This window comes from Polypterus senegalus, chromosome 9, assembly GCF_016835505.1.
Source record: "Polypterus senegalus isolate Bchr_013 chromosome 9, ASM1683550v1, whole genome shotgun sequence".
Lineage (NCBI taxonomy): Eukaryota > Metazoa > Chordata > Cladistia > Polypteriformes > Polypteridae > Polypterus > Polypterus senegalus.
The window spans coordinates 129,638,339-129,660,458 of NC_053162.1; the positions used below are offsets into that span (position 1 = coordinate 129,638,339).

Consider the following 22,120-nt stretch of genomic DNA (forward strand, 5'->3'; position numbering starts at 1 on the left):
ATTCCTTTAAGTCAAAGGCGTAATTGACTGGAGGTAGTATAACTTAGGAATTTTTTTACCAGAAAAAAAGATTAAATGATGATCAACTTTTGTTTAGTTTGTGTTGAGACTGGCTATTCAATTCACTTCAGTCAATTCATTTTATATAGCTCCTTTCATGGAATAGAAGTTTACAGCATTAGACAAATTCATAAATATAGTACAAATACAGTAAATTATGAAACCATACAACCACACACAATAAATTAAACATGAAATAAAAGTGAATGAATCTGAATGATTAACACAAAGGAAAGTGAATGAGTCTGAATGATTAACATAAACAAATTTGACACTATCATATGCCATTAACCTTATAACTGAGATATGGCTAGTTGACAACAAAGGAGAAGAAAGCAGAAACACCTGTAAACAACATTCCTGGAGAAAGTAAAACTTGGCTTGAGGGTTGTCATTATAACAGGCAAAATCATAATTCTGACGACCAAAGCCTGCCTGCCACCCATCATCTCCTGACCATTATGCAATATCAGCAAGGCATACTGAAAGATGTCATCTCAATGCTTCTGGTATTTCTAGTGTTACATTTTAAAAGCAGGATTGGTAACTTAACAAAATGGCAACAGTATAAAGTAGGTTTCCATGGCCTTGTATGTGGATTCAAGAATGAAAATATGTGCACATCAAAACACTAGGAAAATGCATATGCCAAAAAACAACAACAGCAAATCAGATGTATAAAACCTAGCATACACATATTTTTACACAATTTACCCTTTATAAATATAAATACTCTTGTAAATATGCGTAGTTAAATATCCCCTGGACACTGTCCTGAAACATCCATATATGAAGGCTGCCAATCAGCATCATACATATTCAGTCATAATGCTGTATAATATCATTGGCTGGTAGAGCAGCCTGTCACTTGACACACAGGTACATCTACATTCAAGAGTATAGTGTTGTGCTCAGCAATTGAGAGTGCAAGATCATGCTCAGCATTATAGCTTTTCTCTTCTGTGCTCTGCGGGGTGGGGGGTCTATTAAAGGCACAAGGTGCCAGTGTCTATGCAGGTAGCCTCTATCATCTGGCACATGTGATCATGTGATTGCTGTTATAATGAGTAGTACAAGCCATATGAAACACAGAAAGTTCGGCCGATTACCTTACAAGTAAGCCATTCACTACATACACTCCCATCACATCTGCCAAAGCTGCTGTGCCTCAAAAGAAATTAATAATGTGTCGATCTAGTCCCCTGAGACACTCCATTTGCCAGCCACATCTTGACATCACAGATGACTTGTACATTAATGGAATGTAACTGCTCATGGTTAACAAAACCAGCTTTGTTTTCTCCAGATGCTCTTATTGCAATATGAGTGCAGTAAATTGTGAGGAGAACCAGGCACTGCTGCAAATTGTCTTTTTATGAAGGCAAAATCACCCACACAAAGCAAAAATGGATATAGTGCCTCAACAGTCAGTTAATGGCCTATTAGTACAGTGGATATGATGGAATAGAGCTTGGCTGACATATTTCTGACCTGCCCCTGAGAAGTAACAACAGGTAGGCAATATAAATTGAAGGAAAACCAAAAAATGTCTTCAGTGTAAATATGCTGCAGTGACTCTCTTAAAAGGGAGATAAAATATGTCTATACAGTATGTTATATTGATCCCTTTTGAGGCGTAATATGTTGTCACAAGAACAACACAAAAGCATCATAAAGGTTTGGGGCAGCCACCCGTGGAAGGAGTAACATCATCGGGCCCGGAACTGGAAGTGACATCATCAATAGCTTTGGACTCAGAAGTGATGTCTTTTGGACCAGAAGTGACATCATCAACTGCCATATCCCCCACTACTCTCCACCACCACGACTAGAAGTGACATCAGTAGAACCACTGGAACCATGCAGGATTTCCTGAAAATGGTCTGCAAGGGATCGAGAAAGGCAGTTAGCGCAACTCACTACCCTCTGGTCTGGCATGGAATTACTGTTACTCAGGCCCTTTAGCTGTCTCCTATTTTCATGTGTGTGACAATGTTTATCATGTCAATACACATTTTATTAACAGCTCAGTAATATGAATTATGCGTTCAGGTTGTCATTTAGCTGGTTTGGCTGCCTTTCCCAACTTAATCAGGGGTGTCATCATTATTCAGTTTCACTAAAATGTTTGTATGAATGAATTAGAGTTGCCATAAATAAAGACATGTTCCCTCATCAGCTCTCCAGTTGCAAACACCTGGCTGCGGCAGATAGATAGTCATTTCCAGGGAATAGGACTGGACCATGTGTCTGCCTGGGGGGGGTTACCAACCAGGATCCCGAGTTGTTTTGTCGTGTGGTGGGTGCGGCAACACGCTCTACCAGTGCAAGCTCCTCAACCTGACCTGACCTGTTCCCCTATCAAGTTTTCTTTTATAAATCCCAACATTTATGTGGGAAGTGAATGCACATCACAAGCCTCTTTTCATGAATATGCAAGCTTTAAAAATGAGGCTTCTGATGATTGCCATGCTCAATTCAAGGTATACTAGACTAAGTGAACCTTTGGTCTGAATTTAACACTCAGTCAAATCATTCCACAGCTTTGAAGTCATGTTTCTAATTTGAGAAAACTGACATCTTGAGATTGTAATGTATGCATAAATAAGCTCTGTAAAGTAAATACGACTTTAGTATTTTAAAAATCTGTATGTTATAGTGAGAATCTAGAAATTAGCTCCAGTCTTTGCATTGTAATATGGTCATTCTTCACAGTTCAAATAGTAATCCTTATAGCAGAATTTTGGATTAACTGAAAGCTATATGTAAAACCATTTTAATAGCCTGTAAATAACACATTGCAGCAGTCAATTCAACTAGAAATAACTATATGATTTAACTTCTCTGTATGCTGCATACAAAGAAAATATCTTAATTGTCCTATATTGTTAGCTGCAAAAAGCAGGTGGAAATATTTCTAATGTGTGTAGCAAAAGATACTGTAGACTGGTGTCAAAGGTAATGCCTACGGTGTATACTTATTTGAAAAAAAATATTATGTATTGATAATGCTAATAATGGATGGTGCAAGGACAATGGCTGAACTAATTTTAGTATGATTGGCTTGACAGAATAGATGGAGGTTTTCAATTTAAAAAACTGTTATGATTGCCTGTTCATTTTTAAGTGAGCATTTGTTGCTGAGCACATGTGTACACATGATAGAGGGTAATGTCATGAAAACGTGTTATATAGTTTTTACATTTTTGTAGAAGTTATAAATCACTTTAGAATCAGTAATACATAGTTCAGTCAGAAATACAATCAAAACATCAAAACTGCATTTCAAGTTTAAGCCATTTGGTGTTACTCAAGATAATGCTAATAAATAATTGAGAGAGATTGTAAATCCAACACTCTCTGACAGATAAGAATGTTTCCCCAAAATGTTCAAGTGTGGCACTTTCTCAGAACATATGAACTAGCAAGGCATGTGCTTTATGACTTTGTTTACAGTTTTTATGTTGTCCCAGCTGAGTTTTAAATCTTAATCAAGATATGATGTAAAACTTTTAGGCAAAATACTTCATGCTTAACACCGATTTTAGACGAATGTATCTTGTGAATAATAGAATTCTACTGCTTATATGAGATTCTGATTGAAGCATTCAATTGTAATCTTTGTCTAAGATCTTCCACTCTTTGAAATAAGTGGATAGAATCTGAAAATAATGCCAGTATCTTCACTATTATAAGTTAAAGTAATTTCGGCGCATAGATATTAATGGATGATTAGGTACTTCGGGCAGGTATCTTTTCAGAAAATTTCTGCATTGTACATAGGAAAAAGTAGTGTGTTACTGAAGATTATATTTAAAGCCTAGATACTCAAAGAATATCAGCATTACTGTTGGCTTCTATACTCTGTAGGTTAAAGAAGGATGGAACACATTATATGATCATTGTGTGTAAGAACAGCTGAGAATAGCATCTCTGCCTTAAAGTTTATTCTGCATAAGTAGTGTACACATGGTACAACTTTCTACAGCTCATTTTCTTAAGGTTAGTTAAATAAAGGCTATGACTGAAAATTGTTAGAAAAGTCATGTAATGTGATGCTGACTAAATATACATTATACAGAACACTTGGTAGGAAGGAGAAGCTAAAAAACATTCTTGCACACTTTTCTGATTGAAAAAATCAACCATTTAAAATTTTTAAATTAAAAAAATCAGGTTAGGTTAGTTTTTGTTAAAATCTAATTAATCTTCCATTGTGTATGTGGAAAAACCTGTTTAGCCTGTTCATGCTCATGTTCATCTTTATGTTATGAACAGATAAAATCCTTGTGATTGAGTAAGAATCTTATTCATAAAATTTAGCTTTAAAAGATTAATCATTATTTCAGAGAGTTTTGTTTTTCCTTTGTTACAGTCACTGTGACCTGTTTTTATTCTTTTTTCTTTAAGTATAAAATGCAACAATCATCAACACTGTGACTCAAACCACAAAAATGTTCAATGCCACTATAAACCCAGGGATCAATATGTCCCTCCAATATTCTGTAGTCCTTAAAGGTGACATGTCTTTTCGGTGGCTTCATTTCAAAGGGCTATTTACAATGTGATGCAATCTAGAGAGAAACACCTTGCTTTTGGGCTTACCTTTAAAAGAACCTCAAGACTTCAATCTAGAGTAGACACAATCAGCATGATGTTTAGCTTTCTATTTTTCAGTCCAGGACAAATATGTCTAACTGTCTGTCTTGGTATCGATTTCTAAATGTGGCAGATAAATGGAGGCATCCAAAAAGCTCCACAAAAAGTAGGTCAGGACTTTCCACCCAGCAGCCCAGATGATACAAACTCAGTCCAGCTAACCCTAGGATGCTACCTTTAGGCTTCAGTTTGGCTGGACCCAAAGTATGTAACACTAGAATGAAGTTCAAAATATAAAGAAATGTCCCTAAATATATCCAAATGCCCTAGAAGAGAACTGATCAAAGATGAAAAAGCAATGCAGAATCTTTGCAAATAGACAAAAAATATTATACAACAATTTTGAGGCAATGTAGTTTAAATCCACAATCTGTAACAGAAAATCAAAAGAAAACCAAGTCAAAAATACCAGTTAATCCAACAAAAAAATATGCTCAGAAAAAAAACATACAAACCAAATCTTTGACTCCCATATTTTTCTTCTGACTCTGAATTAAAGTACAAAAGGAGGACCCAGCAGTTGTAACATCATGGTGGCCTCGTCTCCATGGGCTTCATCCACAAAACATGGAATGGAGGCACATTTAAAAGGATAGTACATAATCACAAACATAACAGAAAATACATACAAATCAGAAGAGTAATATTTATATAATAATAATAATAATAATAATAATAATAATAATGACAATAAAATATAACATATACATAAATTCAAACCATTACATTATCTATCTCTCTTTCTCAATCTTTGTCTCTTTCTCTCTCTCTCTCTCTCTCTCTCTCTCTCTCTTTCTCTCCCCTTAGTGGTAGCATCTCTGTGCAAGTCTTCTCCAGGACACCTAGTACCACTAGAATGATGAAATGCATTGTTTACAGCCTATTCTCTTTTATTATTAGGGACTTGGCTGGCCCTTTATATTGTCTCATGCCCTCCTTATCTGTTTGGCAACCCACCAGACAAACTCAAAGCCCTAATAAAGGGCAAGAAAGGCAAGTAATAGAGAATGATAAAATAGCTGTCAAAGTATATCTTGAAAATACATGGTAGACAACTAGATTACCATGGTAGTTAAAGGCCTTTTTTTCCACATACTCAATCCATCATGGCCACATCATTCTTGACACACAACTTGTGAAAACTCATTTTTTGATAATTGCTTGCATTAACACACAAATGTAATATGGTGCTGATGAGACTCTGGCACTAGGGGCAATTTAAAATTATTGATATGCAAAAGACTTGAAAATCTGCGTATAGAAAGGGATCATATTGCTTATTCATTTGGAGCTGCTTAATATTGCAGTAAATGTAGGGCAGCATAACTCACTTTGAATTAGGACAACATAATAAAAATTTTCACTATGTGTCACTGTGATTTTTTTCAGGTAAACTCGATGGAAAAGCCTGTAAAGAACTTACTTTTGTATGAATTACTTACAAACCTTTTGGAAGATGAGATACGAGCAAAGAATCATGTGAAGATGTCTGAAAATGAGGTAAGAATTATATATTGCACTATGTTTTAAATGCCTTTGCAAACCATAGCAATTTAATATTAGCAGGGTGACACTATATGATTATAATGCAATTGTTAATCAATTACTGTATAGCATGACAGTATTATTTAGGGTAATACATTTTGCTTATTTTGCTGTTCCAGTCTTAAGTTTATTTATATTTAAAGAAAAATAAAACAGTATATACAATCAAGTCTAACTTATACAACAAAGAGGAGAGACAATAGCAAGAGGAAATCTTTAAAAACAACAAATAAGGGAAAATGTCCTTTTCCCTAATATAAACGCTTATTCTAAAATTGTGATAATTAGATCTTGCCATATTTTTAAAATGTTTTGAACAGATCATCTATGTGAGAATTTAATTTTTTCCAATTTCAAACAGTCTAGAACATCAGTTACCCACTGACTTGTATCAGGTGGGCTGGGATTCTTCCAGCTGAGCAAGATAAATTTAGATAGATAGATAGATAGATAGATAGATAGATAGTTAGTTAGTTAGTTAGTTAGTTAGTTAGTTAGTTAGTTAGTTAGTATTTTGGTATGTGTTTGACTGTGCCCTAAGATGAACTTGCAACCTGTCTAGGTATATCTTCTGCATTGCCCTCCCCACCCTTGAATTGGAGTAAGTGCCTTGAGAATGTTATTGTTGTTATTTGCTACAATAGATGCTAAAACAACAAATACAATCTTAAGGGTCATGTTTATTGTCAAAAATATGCAAACAAGTATTATTATGAAGTGCTTATATACAGATGAGCTTCATCTGTATTAGTGAGAGATAGTGGAAGTTTATAAGAATGTGTATTAGAGTGGAAAATACACTATGTTAATGAAGGGGTTTTGTGTTTCTATTCTGGGAAATCTTGCTCAGGTACTGCGGAATATACAATCAAATAGCTTTTAAAATGCTATCAATATTAGCATATCTTAAAGTGGACACATTACATTATACACAGATACTGTATGTAATCCGTAAACAAAACCCACACCGCCTTCTACTACTTTTTACTTCTGACCAGCATCACACAGAACAGTCAATTTTCATGAGATAAGTGCATTTGGATGTGGTGTGTGCAGTGCTGAAATTTTTTTCATCTTGCAGGCAAATTAATGTAATTTTGTGCCATAAACCTATTCGCTACCCTGCCACAGACCAGCACCGCATGACAAGTTACTTAAGAGCACAAAACTCAAAAAGTGTTTTATTCTGAGGGAGAGCAAAGCTCTTCTACAGTGTAAATGCTGTTGGTATCAACAACGTCTGTTACTTTCTGCTTTCTGCAGTCACATTCTCTAATATCACTAAGATCATGGCAAGCTCTAATGTTGTAGCTGAGTGAGACTTTTATTTTTTTCTCTGACCTCTGCCTTAAAAACCTTGGAATGCTATGAAAAAATGCCATTCAAGCATTTTGCCCTACCCAGCCTCTAACGTGCTTACAGACAGCTGCCTTCCCCTCTTGCCTGTGATGAGGTGTCTGCTGGCTACTATGATATGTTCTTAAACATCCAATAGCAAGTACTTAGTGATTTATCCATTAACATATTTTAAAAATGTATTTTCTGAGAACCTCCAAGCATTTGTTTTACAGGTTTTCAGGAGGTCAATACAGTTAATATATAGGCTCCCTGTCAACCCTAAATCCACCTGTATTTTGCACTTTGATGGTTATGGATTCCAAAATTGATTGATCTAATGATATTTCCTTTCAGGTCATTCGCTATCTTAAAACAAAATAGCATTGAATGTACAGCATATCGATAAACCATACAACACAAGATTGGTAGAGTATAAGCGTTGTCTCAATGTTGGTGAGTTTCTGTTAGGGTACCTTCTATCTTTTCAATTCTTTCTCATTATTGGTTGGAGGAAGAGTGGACATGCTGCTAAATAGTAATGCTGTAAAACCTTGTAGACAAAATTAAAGTTCAAGTTTACTGAACTATATTGTTTACTGAAGTATATTGTTATTCTTACTGCATGCATGTGTCCTATATAACAGCAACATCAGTACAACACAAACAACATATAATAAATACAAACACCAAGCAAAATCTTTCTTCAGCCACTCTATCTGAAATATATATAAATATATACTACTGAAGAACACGGAACTCATTGTCATGTTCATTACACCAGTTTGAGACACAATTTGCTTTGCTTATTATCATGCTGGAAGTTTCCATTAGAAGACATAAATTATGGCTATGGAGAGATCCAAATGGTCTGCAACAGTGCTCAAAAAAATGCTGACCACACCTTATATATGACTCCGCAGAAATCAACATTAATCAGACCTAATTACATTTTTCTCGTCTTCCACTGTTCAGTTTTGATGAGTCTATGACCAGTGTGGCTGCAGCTTTCTGTTCTTGGCTGATGGGACTGGAAACTTCTCCTGCTCTAGCCCATCCACCTTAAGTTTTGATGTATTTTGTACATTCTGAAATGCTTTCAGCTCACCACTGTTGAGCTGTCTGCCAGCTCAAACTAGTCTAGCCATTCTCCTCTGACTCATCAACAAGACATTTCTCTCCACAAAACTCCTACTCACTGGATTTTTTTTTGTTTTTCACTCCATTCTGAGTACAATCTGAAAACTGTTGTATGTGAAAATCCTAGGAGATCAGCAGCTACAGAAATACCTGTCAGGCACCAACAATGATGACATGATCAGAACCACTGAGATCACATTTTTTCTGGTGTTTGATGTGGACATCAATTAATGCTCGTGACCTGTATCTGCTTGATTTTATGCATTGCGCTGTTGACACATGATTGGCTGATTAGATAACTGCATGGGTAAGCAGGTGTCCAGGCGTTCCTAATAATTTTCTCATTGAGTGTATGTGTGCTGCTTGGATTTTGCCTTCCTTCCACATATAAACATCACGCATATTTACTCAATTACTTTCACCAACCAACAAGACTTAAAGATAAATGAAGTCTGTATTTACAAATATTTATAATCTTTGTAATTTCTTGTTGGGTGCTGCTTAAGCACTTCTGATCATTATTTATAAGATGCATAAATTAATGACAGGCTTTTAAGTGAATTATCCATCCATCCATTTTCTAACCCGCTGAATCCGAATACAGGGTCACGGGGGTCTGCTGGAGCCAATCCCAGCCAACACAGGGCACAAGGCAGGAACCAATCCTGGGCAGGGTGCCAACCCACCGCAGGACACACACAAACACACCCACACACCAAGCACACACTAGGGCCAAGTTAGAATCGCCAATCCACCTAACCTGCATGTCTTTGGATTGTGGGAGGAAACCGGAGCGCCCGGAGGAAACCCACGCAGACACGGGAGAACATGCAAACTCCACGCAGGGAGGACCCGGGAAGCGAACCCGGGTCTCCTAACTGCGAGGCAGCAGCGCTACCACTGCGCCACCGTGCCGCCCTAAGTGAATTATCTTAAATAATTTGGTTGATGTAAATTTTGCCTGCTCCACCAACCTCTACATATATCCCAAAGTAAGGGTCACACTTCAGTTTAGTTATTTATTATAAACCAGTCTATAATTATTTTATTAATTTTGGTAATAGTAATAATATAGTATCATTAAAATATCATCATCTTTAAATATGTTACTTATAATTATTTGTTTTGTTTCATTTAAAAATGTTTATATTTTATAAAGAGAAGACTGTTAAAAAATGCATATAACTGATTTTATTAATAAAGTTGTCATAATTTTAATGTGCTTGTTGATTTTGAAGACAAGACAGTGTCACACTAGCTAATGCTCCTTTCTAAGAGCTACAGAGTCCTGGGTACACATCCCAGTCTGAGAAATGACTTTATTGAATTGAATTTACACATTCTCCCCATGTCCCTGTGATTTCCCTTTTGTATCACACAAATGTTCTACAAAGGTTGTTTGGCAGTTCTAGGCTCTACATGAGTGAATGAGGGTGTATTTACAAGTGTCCACGATCAATTCGAGCCTTGCACCAGATGCTGCTGCGAAAAACTGTGACTCAGCAGCCCTGAAATAAAATAAGGAGGTATAGGTAATGGTGGATGCTGTTTTTTTTGTAGAAAAACGTTTGATTTTCCTTACACTATTGGTTTTGATGTGAAAAATGTAATTGGTGTTGAAGTTGGCCTTTTTGTCATATTGCAATGGTTTTTCTTTTCAAAGCTAACCTTTCCAAAATATTTTATTGCAATGCTATTTTTACATTTAAAATGTTTACATCCAATCAGTGTACATTATAAACAAGCTAACTGGAAAGCATGTTGAGTTATGCAATAACTTGCTAACCGCTATGTTTGTTTACCTACCCTCCACAGAATTATATTTTATAAAAAGAATGTTGAAGAATTTATACCAAGTCAACAAGTTCAAAATATGCTTTTCATAATCTTATACACAAATATTTAGTACCTCAATGATTACAAATACTAGTACCTCACTAATTACATAATTGATTTATATCACATAGATCTTCCTGTTTTTTCTGGCATAATTTTCTGGCATAATGCTGCTCTCAGAATTATAAAATGTTGCTTTGTTTTAAAAATTCTTTGCATTGCTAGCATTAACCAATTTCTGACTTGCTGCCAGTAGTCACCGTGTTCGTATCACATAATCCTCTGATACATTTTAGTTTTTCATAATTTTATTCCAGTTGATTCCATTTATATAAACTGTTTTTAGCTATGTTAAATTGTAGTTGTGTTTTTGATCCTGAACATACCATATGAGCTAAAGAGCATATTTCCAAAATTTGTTCGTTAAGTGCAAATAACCAGTTTGTTGCATTTGACTTTCTTGTAGATATTGTAAAAACTGCTTAATAACATCAATGTTAAATCAGAATGTTTCCAACAAAATTAACTGTTTAATAGAATAGGAAGAAGTTATCTAAACCAAAGAAATATTATATTTACATCATAGATAATGAAAAGATAAACTTTTAAACTTTAATAAATACATACAAACATAAATTGTCAAACTCACTCAATCCAGTTTGGGGCTTTTGGGGGTCCACACCCTTTCCTAGCAATACTTGGCACAAGGTGGAAGACATCCCTGGATAATCCATTGTTGGGCACATATTCATATTTATTCCTAATGGAGCTAATTTAGTGTTGTATTATGTAAGAAAAAGCCATTCAGACATTCAGAGAATGTTCAGATTTCATATTATTAAATATTATATAATTAATTGATGTATTATTAAAGTTAAATTGAAAAAAAGCTTAATTGGGATTTACTCAAATGTTAATGGCACACTTTGGCAACTCATCTTTTTCAACCCCAAGACCATTCTTATATCTTGGACAGTTTCATTTTGCTCTTTGTTTCATAAATTGTAATTTGTCATCAGAAAGAAATTGGGAGGGAAGTAATAATAATGTATCAAAAGAAATATCTAAAATAAAGTATGTTATTTATAACTTTGAAAACATAACTTTCCACTGTCGTGCCCTTGAAAAACGCAGTTTAGTTTAAATATGAGATAACTTAATTTGTTATTAATGAAAGAAACACTACTGCCTGAAATACAATTACCACCACCATTGATATGATTGATAATATTTATTATTGTTTCCCATTCATCATTCTTTTCTGTTTTTACATATTGATAATAAGTGAAAAGGAACACTGCCATGGCCTAATTCAGAATAAAGCTTCTCACATTAAAAGAACATGTTTGCTCCAAAGGATAATTTAGGTTTTTAAATGAAATTCTAATTAAAGAGAAAAAAACTTATTTATTCTTGTCCTGCCAAACTAGTTGAGCGTCTTCTGTATTTCCAGACTCCCTTTTCAATAAATTGCAGCTTAACTAAATTTGATAGCCTAGTTGATGTGTAAGTATATATCAAAAAATGTTCCCCTAAAGAAAGGTGCCTTTGAAGAATATAAATATCGTGATTCTAACTTTAAGACATTAATTTCATTTGATACTCCATTCCTGGGTCTTCATGGGATGTAAAACCGGTATTGGGTTACCATGACCTTTTTTATGTACAATATTCCTTTTGAGATGTTCATTTCACCAGAGGCACTCCTTCACCTTTAATTATTGCATTTGCTTAGTGTATGACTGTTTTAGTTATCATGAAATGTGTTTGTTATAATGCTGTCCCTCTTTTAGACACATGAAGGGAAGAATCACAATTAATTTTCCATTTTTAGATTTATCTTATAGTAGCTAAAGCATATATATATATTGTCCAATGGCTAATATGTATACAGAGTTTTAATAGGTTAATAGTAATATCAGTATTAAATAACTTAGAAATCAGTGAAACTATAGGCAGCAAAGAACAGTATTAAACTGGACAGCATACTTGTACTGTAACTCAAAGAGTCTACTAAGCACAGCTTTGCTTTTTGTGTTTCCACAGTATATCGGACTGCATTCAAAACTAAGCATGTTTGGGGCTATTGAGTTATTACTCTTACATATAAGGTAGCCACTATTTAGATGTTCAAGAACAGCAAATATGTTTTAAAATCATAATCTCTCTCAAGTTTGTTATCTCTCTATTATAAAAAAAAAATCCTGGAAAGCAAAAGCAAGGCGACGATACGTGATCATCTCAGAAGTTCTCGGTAGACATTTAAAAGACCCGCAAGACAAAAGAGACTTGCCACAGAGCGTCTCGCGGGGACCGTAAACATGAGACTTGGTGCAAAGAGATTGTCCCAGGGTCGTCTTGTGGAGACATGGAACATGAGATTCTTGCAAGACACGCCCTACTTACAAAAGATATCATATAAGAGCACACCCATCAAAAAACACTCAGATGTGTAAAAGCACGTAACACACACACATCCTGTGCTCTCAGCACATATAAAGCATATAAGGACAATATGGAGAATAGAGACCCAAAGGCACTGGAGAGAAAAAAAGGCAGATAAGAGATTATAAAAGCAGTGGAATTCAAAAGGCTCAAACAAACAATGGCGAGATACACATGCAGAGAAAGGTACAGAATATGAAAGCAGTAAAATTCGAAAGTATTGTAGCGTCCCAGCCAGGTTGTGGCCTTTTTGGTTTTAAGTGACTGTTCAGCATGGGAGACTGATAGCGGGGTATTGATTGATGTGGTAATGGGAGGTGAGACCCGGGGGAGGAGGGGTTGGAGAATGTACTAGAAAGTTGTGTTTGGGGTTAGGAAGTCGGCGATTGTTCAAGTAAAACTTTTGTGACACTTCATCATGTCTGTCGGTACAGTATCAAAAAAAACATAGAAAAGATTGCATTACCGCAAACAAAAGGTGATTAATCATCAGAACCAGGTGTAATTGAAAAAAAAGCAGGACAAATCGAGGTCAGAAAAAAGGCAAAGAGTAGACAACAAAGTCTTTTCGCATTCACATCATTCAATGGACAAAACGTGGATTTACACAATAATAGACCATACGCTATGAGAATCTGAGAGGTCCCGGAACAGTTAAAGCAAAGACAAGTTGAATTTCAAAGAATATACAATTCGGTCAGGTGTATACTGATGATCATGGAGAAGCGATGCACATTTTAACAGGCAAAAAGAAAGGTAATGTATATATTCCAGGAATAACACTACACACCAAAGGAGATTGTGATATACCATATTAAAATGTTTACAGTTTACCGTGAGAATAGCTTTTGCTATGACAATCAATAAATCACAGGGACAAACATTATAAAAAGTCGGATTATTTATTAGAGAAACAGAAACAATGGTCACTCACAGGCAGTTATACATTGCGTTGTCACAATGTGTCTCCAAAAAATATTGTTTTTAATGAAGCTTTAAAGTAAAAATGCAAATAATGAAATTGAAACAATTCCAAAGAAAAAAAATTTTTAATTGTATATCCTATTAACCAAACACAGGGGTTTGGTGAGCGAAGCAAGCAGGGGGCAAAGCCCCTAGTTTTAAATATAAATTAGTAGACATTCAAAAATGATATGCAAGATGAGAAAAACAGTACAATAAGACCACTTAAACATATCTCCAAGTTCTTATCCGTAGAGTGGACCAGCCTTCCTCCATCTTTACTTTAACATATTTTATCAGAGTTCTCCACACCACAATATAGCTTCATCTTACAATATCTTTATGTCACATTACTAATCCCTATGATGTAATTTACCATCTTTTTAGCCTTTCTATATTTAAGTTCATTGATCTCTTGAGAAAATGTCCTTTAACTGTAGTTAAGAGGTGGCAAGCCAGTCGAATACAAATCAGTGAGATTATCCTATGTTATAGAATAAACTTATTAAATGCTACTGAGACTAGATTTCAAGCAATAATTAAATTCTGGTTACAGATATATGTTTTACAGTAAAAGGGCATAGAAGCACTACAAACTGTATAGCCAAGCATATTTTTAGGGTCCAATTCTGACAGAGAAAGTAGAGTGACTCTGTTTAGACTTGAACATAGAAGGCAAGGTGGGGACCACATCTGGTTGTTTAAAGTTCACAGAAGAATCAGTAAACTGAAGCCTGCAAACATTTTTCAGCTACTTATTTATCTGTCTGTATTGGGTATGAAGTTATGTATGTTTTCTTTATAACTGTAATTTCCTATTTACTTCTTGTAAAGCACTTTGAGCTACACTTTTCATTTGAAAATGTGCTTCATAAGTCCATTTTTCTGTTGTACAACTTGCATGCTGAAGGACACAAGTGCAAAATAAAATAAGTATTCAAGGTGGAAACGTGGAGCAGCACAATTTCACACAGAGGGTTGTGGGGACTCTTGAAGAAAATATGGAGCCATATGTTTTCATAGGTGATACTAACAGTTTTTTGCCTGGACAGCAACTTAACTGGTATCATCTCGTTAATTGTCACATATTCTTATGGTCTAATAAAGAGGCACATCATATCTTAGCACTCTGTTTTGTTTTGTTTTTTTTTTCACACATTGGCTTTTATAGGCATTTTCAATTATAAAATAATCCCTAGTGCAATGGATAACTTTATTAGCTAATACATATTAGGTTAAGTCACGTGATATTTGGCAGTTCAAGTAGAATTTTTGGATTTTCCATAGACTTATACACACTAACTGCTCACATGTATATGAGGGTTTTGACACCTCCCATTTATATAATGAAAATGATTAAAGTATGTATCTTGTAGTGGAATTCCATTAATTATATATAAGTACAGTAGCACCTAAATTCTCCATTCATCTGTATATGATAGCACAGACATCATGTAAACAACCTTTTTTACTGTTTTTGTTTGGTTGCCACAATACAATGCCCCCCAAAATTTAAGGCAGGCAGCTCATTGCTAGGATCAGTGTGAACCTTGGACAAATACATAAACAGCTTTGAAATAATTTATTACATTAATTTTTTTGTTATATGTGAAAATAGTTATTAATGTCAATCTAAATTTATCAGATTGTTCTTTTCAATATTAATTTACTTAACTGTTGTAAAAATATTGAGATGGAGTGTATAACACTCATACAACTGTGAATGGTTCACATATAGTTAAGCTTTCAGAGTTCACTCTGGAAATTTGGGACCCCTCCATGTACCAGTCTGGGCAAGCAGTTAATTAAAAAGGTCCCACAGACATGTCACAGAGAATGATAGACAACCAAGAACATTTGTGTATGCCAATAGCTGTAAGGATGGAGTGTCTGATGCATGTTATGAAGAACATGCAGCCAAGCAGCTTCAGGGAAGTTTGTCTCTTTACATGTGAACTGGTGGTCAGGGATGCACCTGGATTAAGCACAACTCCCGAGATATACAAATGGTGTTTCTGACCTCAGATGTGTTTTAGGTATTTACCCTCAATAGTATCCACAGGATGGAGTTTGAAACCACTAGACAGTGGAATCAGAATGGGATTAGGGGCAAAGGCTTAATTAGCAAGGAGATAGTGTAGGAAAAATATATCAGCGGAAAAAAGGAAAAGGGAAAGAGAGCAGAAGGTGTGAGGGAGGGTAATTTTGATACATGATAGACAGGGATCTGAACCTGTATAGCCTGTATAGCCAGACTCAGTGGAAAAGCTTATGTGTTTATTTAGTTTCTGTTTATTCAATACCTTGCTTTAATCCTATGATCATTCCTTTAGTGTGAAATATTCTGTAATGAATATACTTTTTTGAAAAATATATTAACTCTTTACCTAAGTTTAGGAGAGCTCAAAGAGGAGCCTCAGTTAATGATTTAGTTAGACTGGTCAAAAAAGTTATTTCCTCTCATCCTGCCATTTAAAAAGCTGAAAATGTTAAACTAGTTGCAATTATAACATTAGTTTAATTCAATTAGTTTCAGAGCTTTAACTAAGAATTTGTTGATGTATTTTTTTCTTTTATATAGGTTCAAAGCATTTTAGCACTACGTTCTCAAGAGGAACTAGAAAGCAAGTTAACAATTTCTGTGTATGACACTGACAGAAATGAAAGGGCACTTATGCATCGCCAAGATTTGGTAAGTCATCTTATATATGAAGTATTTAGCTGTTACAAATTTTTTATCAATTATTTGTGTAAATAATTTGGACTATAGTAGAATTGTTTTGGATTGACACTATAATTATCAAAGTAAAGATTGGAATAAGATTGTTATGGAAAAGCTGCCACTCCATACAGATAATCAGATTAATGATCAGTTAATGTAAAGAACAAGTGAAAAAACAAATCTCTATAATTTAATTTGAAAATGACAAAATATGAGCAATTTAAAAAAGCTGGAAAAATATATAAATGAATAGAAAGAAAAATGGATGTACACGTCAACACATTTGTTAAATATATTTACAAGATTACAAAATAATCCATTTATCACATTTTATGAGATTAATATCACATAGTCCTCTTTGCTCTGTACATATTCAATTCTAAGTAATTACAAGATATTGCAATTTGATACAATTATTATAAGTCTGAAGACACTTTTTGGAGGATACTTATAGTTTAAGGTTTCATTTTACTAATTGCAGTTTATCACTAGAAAATTAGTTTCTTCTAATGATGCCTCTTTCTCATGAATTGCTTAGATATTATAAAAACATCATCAAACTTACTTAAAGGACTACTCTATCATCTGAAGGACAGTTCAGATCATGCTCAGCATCCATTTTTCTAGTCATCAAAAAACAAAAAAAAAAATGTTTAAATATATGCAAAGAAAATTGAAACAATGAATATTGTTATTATGCCATGCACAGATGTCTTTTGTTATACTACACATACACAAACATTACATTTAACTGCATGATCCTTATCTTGTAGAATGTAGCTACATCACATTTTTACATTGATGTAATTAGATGATATTTATCTTGCTAGAACATAACTATGTGATGGTAAAGTACTTCCAAGAGAAAAACATTCTTATGACACAAAAATCTGTTCAAAATATTTGTAAGAAAGATGTCAGATTACAGCTTTGTGATGGGCTGCTGCCCTGTGTAGGACTATTTCTTGCTATTCACCAAGTGCTTCCAGGATATGCTTTGGAACCATTTGTAACCCTGAATTGGATTAAGCAAATTTGAAAATATCACATGATTTTATTTCAGAACAGTAAAGTATCCATCCATCCATTTTCCATCCATCCATTTTCCAACCTGGGGTCTGCTGGAGCCAATCCCAGCCAACACAGGGCGCAAGGCAGGAACCAATCCTGGGCTGGGAGCCAACCCACTGCAGGGCATACCCACACACACACCAAGCACACACTAGGGACAATTTAGAATCGCCAATCCAACTAACCTGCATGTCTTTGGACTGTTGGAGAAAACCAGAGCACCCAGAGGAAACCCACTCAGACACGGGGAGAACATGCAAATTCTATGCAGGGAGGACCCAGGAAGCGAGCCCGGGTCTCTTTACTGTGAGGCAGCAGCGTTACCACTGCACTACGTGCCGCCCAAACAGTGAAGTATTTTCGGGGACATTTATAACACGCTTTTTTCCACTCCATTTTTTATACTTGGAAAAAGCTTGAAATAATATTTCAAGAACAATTCCACACCCTAAGTACCAGAGGCAGGACCTGAAAATAATAATAACATAATTGAATTGTAATAATTTGTACCTTTATATATTACAGTGCCTTTTGTTTTATCTACAGGAACATGCTAAGCAAGAAGAGAGACTTCATAGTGCTGAGAAGGAGTTAGATTTCCTAGCCCCCTTTTTAATTCAGCTGGGGGACCCCAAAAATATAAACTTTAAGATGGCACAACAGCTCAAAGAAGATTGTCTTTCTGATCTTAAGCGTCGGCTTATTGATAAGGCCAATCTTATACAGGCTCGTTTTGAAAAGGTAACTTATTTTTCTCATAGAATTTAGTAGCAAGAATGTTAAAAATTGTCTGAAATACTTTTAACAATAATACATGTCAAGGTAATCCTTTGCCTTGAATTAACAAGAGACCTTTACTCACCTCTCACATACATCAATAAAGGAACAAATGCCACATCTAACTTCATCTAATTTTCACTGTCTTCTGGTTAGGTTTAGGGTGGTAACAAGCCAAGCAAGGAATTTTAAACTTGTCTTTTCCAACAACAGTCTCTTACTACTACTAGGGGATTCCTCGAGTATCCCAGACCTGAGATATATAATCCCATTCTACTTAGGGTCTACAAGTAATCTCGTTTAAGCCCTTTAGACCTACGGTCTCATTATTTCCACCACTATTCAAAAATGTGGTCATATGGGAGGTCTGAGACGTAGCATTGAAGTAATAGATAACTTTCACTAACAACAACTACAGTACTGCTGAACTCCATGAATACTTTAGACAGTCTCATGGTCCACTCTAGCCATACTTATGAGCTAGACTTCAAGATACTTTAAGCTCTTCATCTTGAGGTAACTGTGTCTCCCCTGCCAGCAGAGAGCAATCAACTCTGTTCCTGGAGAAAAGCAGACCTCAGATTTAGAAGTCTTGATTCTTATTCCATCCCCCTCACATTGAACTATCAGTGTGTGGTGAAAGAAACAGTCTTGAGATCACAAGGATAACATCATCTGTGAACAGAAGAGATTCAACCAACAGGTTTCAAAGTGGGCATTTCCGAGGTCTTAACTGTTTCTTGATATCCTGCTACAAAAATACATGCATATCAGGTGAGACATTATTTTACTAGGAAAATTCCCATTAAGAAATTATGGGCCAACTCAAACTTATAAAAAATGTACATTTCTTGTTATTTATGTATTTATTTTTTAATTTTTAATCTGAATTACAGGTGATATGCATATGAATAGTTTTATGGTTTCTGCATCCTGTGAAAGCTGCCTTTGTTAATACGCTTGTGCTCTTGCCGCATTGAATACTTCAGGAATCAGACTAGAACACCATTAACACCGAAGCTCCCTCTTTCCTTCACCCCTAATGTTTTGAAAATTGGACCATTTTTCTACTGTTTTATTTGTTTTTCTTAGTTGAGGCTTTGCTCTTATTAACTACACTTTGGATTTATGAGATGAAAAAGCTGGAATCTTCAACTAAATTCATTTTGATCGTCCCTAATGTTCATATGCAATAATATATTCTTTTCACATCTCTGCTTTGAAATCTTTCTTTTATAATCTTTATAAAAATTATTTTGTTTTCTTTCTCCAGTGAGACCTTCTGGGTAAATACAAAGATATAGCAACACAGACATAACAAAACAATTACCTATCTTAGACAGACATTCCACAATTATGTATCAATTATGTATGTTGATAGCCTATCAAGCCCATCATATATTATTTTTGGATATTTTAGGTAGAACCAAGGCCATTTCCATTAATATATAATATGCATTCTCTCATCCAGGAGACACAAGAGCTGCTGAAAAAGCAGCAGTGGTACCAGCAAAACCAAATGACCATGACAAAGGAGGATGAGGACTCTTATCTGTCATATTGTTCAGAAGCAATGTTTCGCATTCATATCCTGGAATTACGTCTAAACAGGTAATTTATGCATTTTCAACATTAATTTTATACAATTATGTAGTGTATTTAATATTATATGGTAGAACAGATTCTAAAAAACTGGCACCTTGTATTTTTTTTGCTTCAGACACAAAGAACAAGCCCCTAAGAAATATCTTGCTTTAGAGGAAAAACTAAGGATGGATCCTCGTCTGGCTGAATACCTTTCAAAATAAAGTGTAAAATGCAATGTAACTATTAACCCAAAACATAAGAAATGTAACAGATCCTGCATTGTACATCCATCTCAATGGCAAGTTGTATGGCATTAATTTCAAAAACAATACATGAATAACATTGGTTAAGTAGAAGTGTATTTTAGAAGCTCTGCATTTTATTTTCTTGCTTCGAGAGTCCATTAATTTGTGTAAAAAGACAATTTAGGAAAAATTAAGAGCAGCCTAGAGTATATAGGATAATGATTTTTAAATAAAATAATGTGAAAAAAGATCTATAAAGGGACCTGTTCACATCTGTTTCCCGCATTGCACCAAATGCTGGTTGCATAGGCTCTTGTTCCCAATAAACCTGACCTGGATTAAAAGTATGAAAATGTTATTTTATGTAAATATATAAGAAGAAATGCTTTTGTTTCCAGCTGCTTACTGACTTTAAATTGCCAGTGTTTCATTCTAACTGGGGTATCACAACTTGGGAGTATGCAATGCTGTTGCCTATGACAGAAGCTGCCATTATGACAAAAGTAGTGATGCCCACCTGTACGCAGGATTAACACTGCATGAGAATGCTCAAGTGCTTCACTGTTACTGGTACAATGTGACAGCATTAAAAACAGTTACTTCCTATCTTGTAATAAAGGTTTGTAAGTTTTACTTAGTTTTGCTATTAAATGCTTATTATATGTAAACTGTTTTAAAAATTGTTTGTCATTTCTGTATTTGTAATCTGATTTTGTTTTTACGTGAAAATTAAAATTATAATATTAAATATGGGTAATTCAGTGCAGGGTAAAAAAGATATAGAACCTATCATGGCAGCATCAGGCACAAAGCTGGGACCAGCACTGTAAATATCTGTTTCACCATGACTATTATTAGGACCAGACTTTGAGGACAGCAAGTGCTGACTTATATTTGAACTGCCTCTTGCATAACCAGCTGTTTCTTTGTACACCCAACATAACAAAAGATGTTATTTACTAAAAGTATAGTGATAACATGCATCAACTGATACACTACATCACAACGTTCTGTAATTCTATAGTCATTTTTCAAACATAACTTACAAAAGTGGGTGGCGTTGTGGTAGACTGGTTAGGGCTGCTACCTCAGGAATCCTGTACCCACTTGACCTCTGTGTGGAGCTTGTCATGTTATGTTTATTGGCCCTGTGTGTGACCTTTACCTGAGATGAGTGAGTGAGTGAGTGAATGAATGGGCCCTGTGAAGGACTATAGTTCTATCCCGGACTGGTTCCTTCCTGGCACCTGCTAATGCCACTGGTTTTTCATGACCTTAAATTGAACTAAGCATGTGTGTGACTGCTATGCTAAAGTATATTATCTGCCTATAAGTTTTGTGAACAGCAGAGACTTTAACTAGTAATAAAGACAGTATTTTCATCTCCTGTTTTAAACCATAATTAGTTATAGTTACTAATGATTTCATTGCAGAATCATATCATGATTCATCCCAGTTTTAGCAAAGGATTTCTCCTGTTAACTCAGGATGTAAAGGAGCCGCATGTGATGGCCTTTGTAATCTAGACTTTGCAATTTCTTAGCTTTCCACCAGCAGTCACCACAGTGCAAATGTCAAAACTGGGAGGGATCATAGCGTGATTACATGACTTAATATAAATCTTCTTTGAAACACACACAAAAAAGTAACAACATACTTCATATAACATATACAAAAGTATCTTGTCTGGCTGGGAGAAAATGATGTGGCCTAGTTCTCATGATTTGGCCTTTTT

The 22,120-nt window shown here is 35.0% G+C and overlaps 1 protein-coding gene across 2 annotated transcripts in view; it reads left to right on the forward strand.

Annotated features, from left to right (window-relative positions):
- ccdc135 (coiled-coil domain containing 135) overlaps positions 1 to 21,025 on the forward strand; it is an 80,930-nt gene extending 59,905 nt beyond the window's left edge. For both annotated transcript variants that reach the window (XM_039763841.1, XM_039763842.1), the window contains exons 14-18: positions 6,109 to 6,219; positions 16,565 to 16,675; positions 18,323 to 18,517; positions 20,025 to 20,164; positions 20,274 to 21,025. In XM_039763841.1, coding sequence (XP_039619775.1) covers positions 6,109 to 6,219; positions 16,565 to 16,675; positions 18,323 to 18,517; positions 20,025 to 20,164; positions 20,274 to 20,361 — 645 coding nt within the window. In that variant the 3' untranslated portion in view covers positions 20,362 to 21,025. The remainder of the gene's footprint in view (positions 1 to 6,108; positions 6,220 to 16,564; positions 16,676 to 18,322; positions 18,518 to 20,024; positions 20,165 to 20,273) is intronic.
- The last annotated feature ends 1,095 nt before the right edge of the window (positions 21,026 to 22,120 follow it).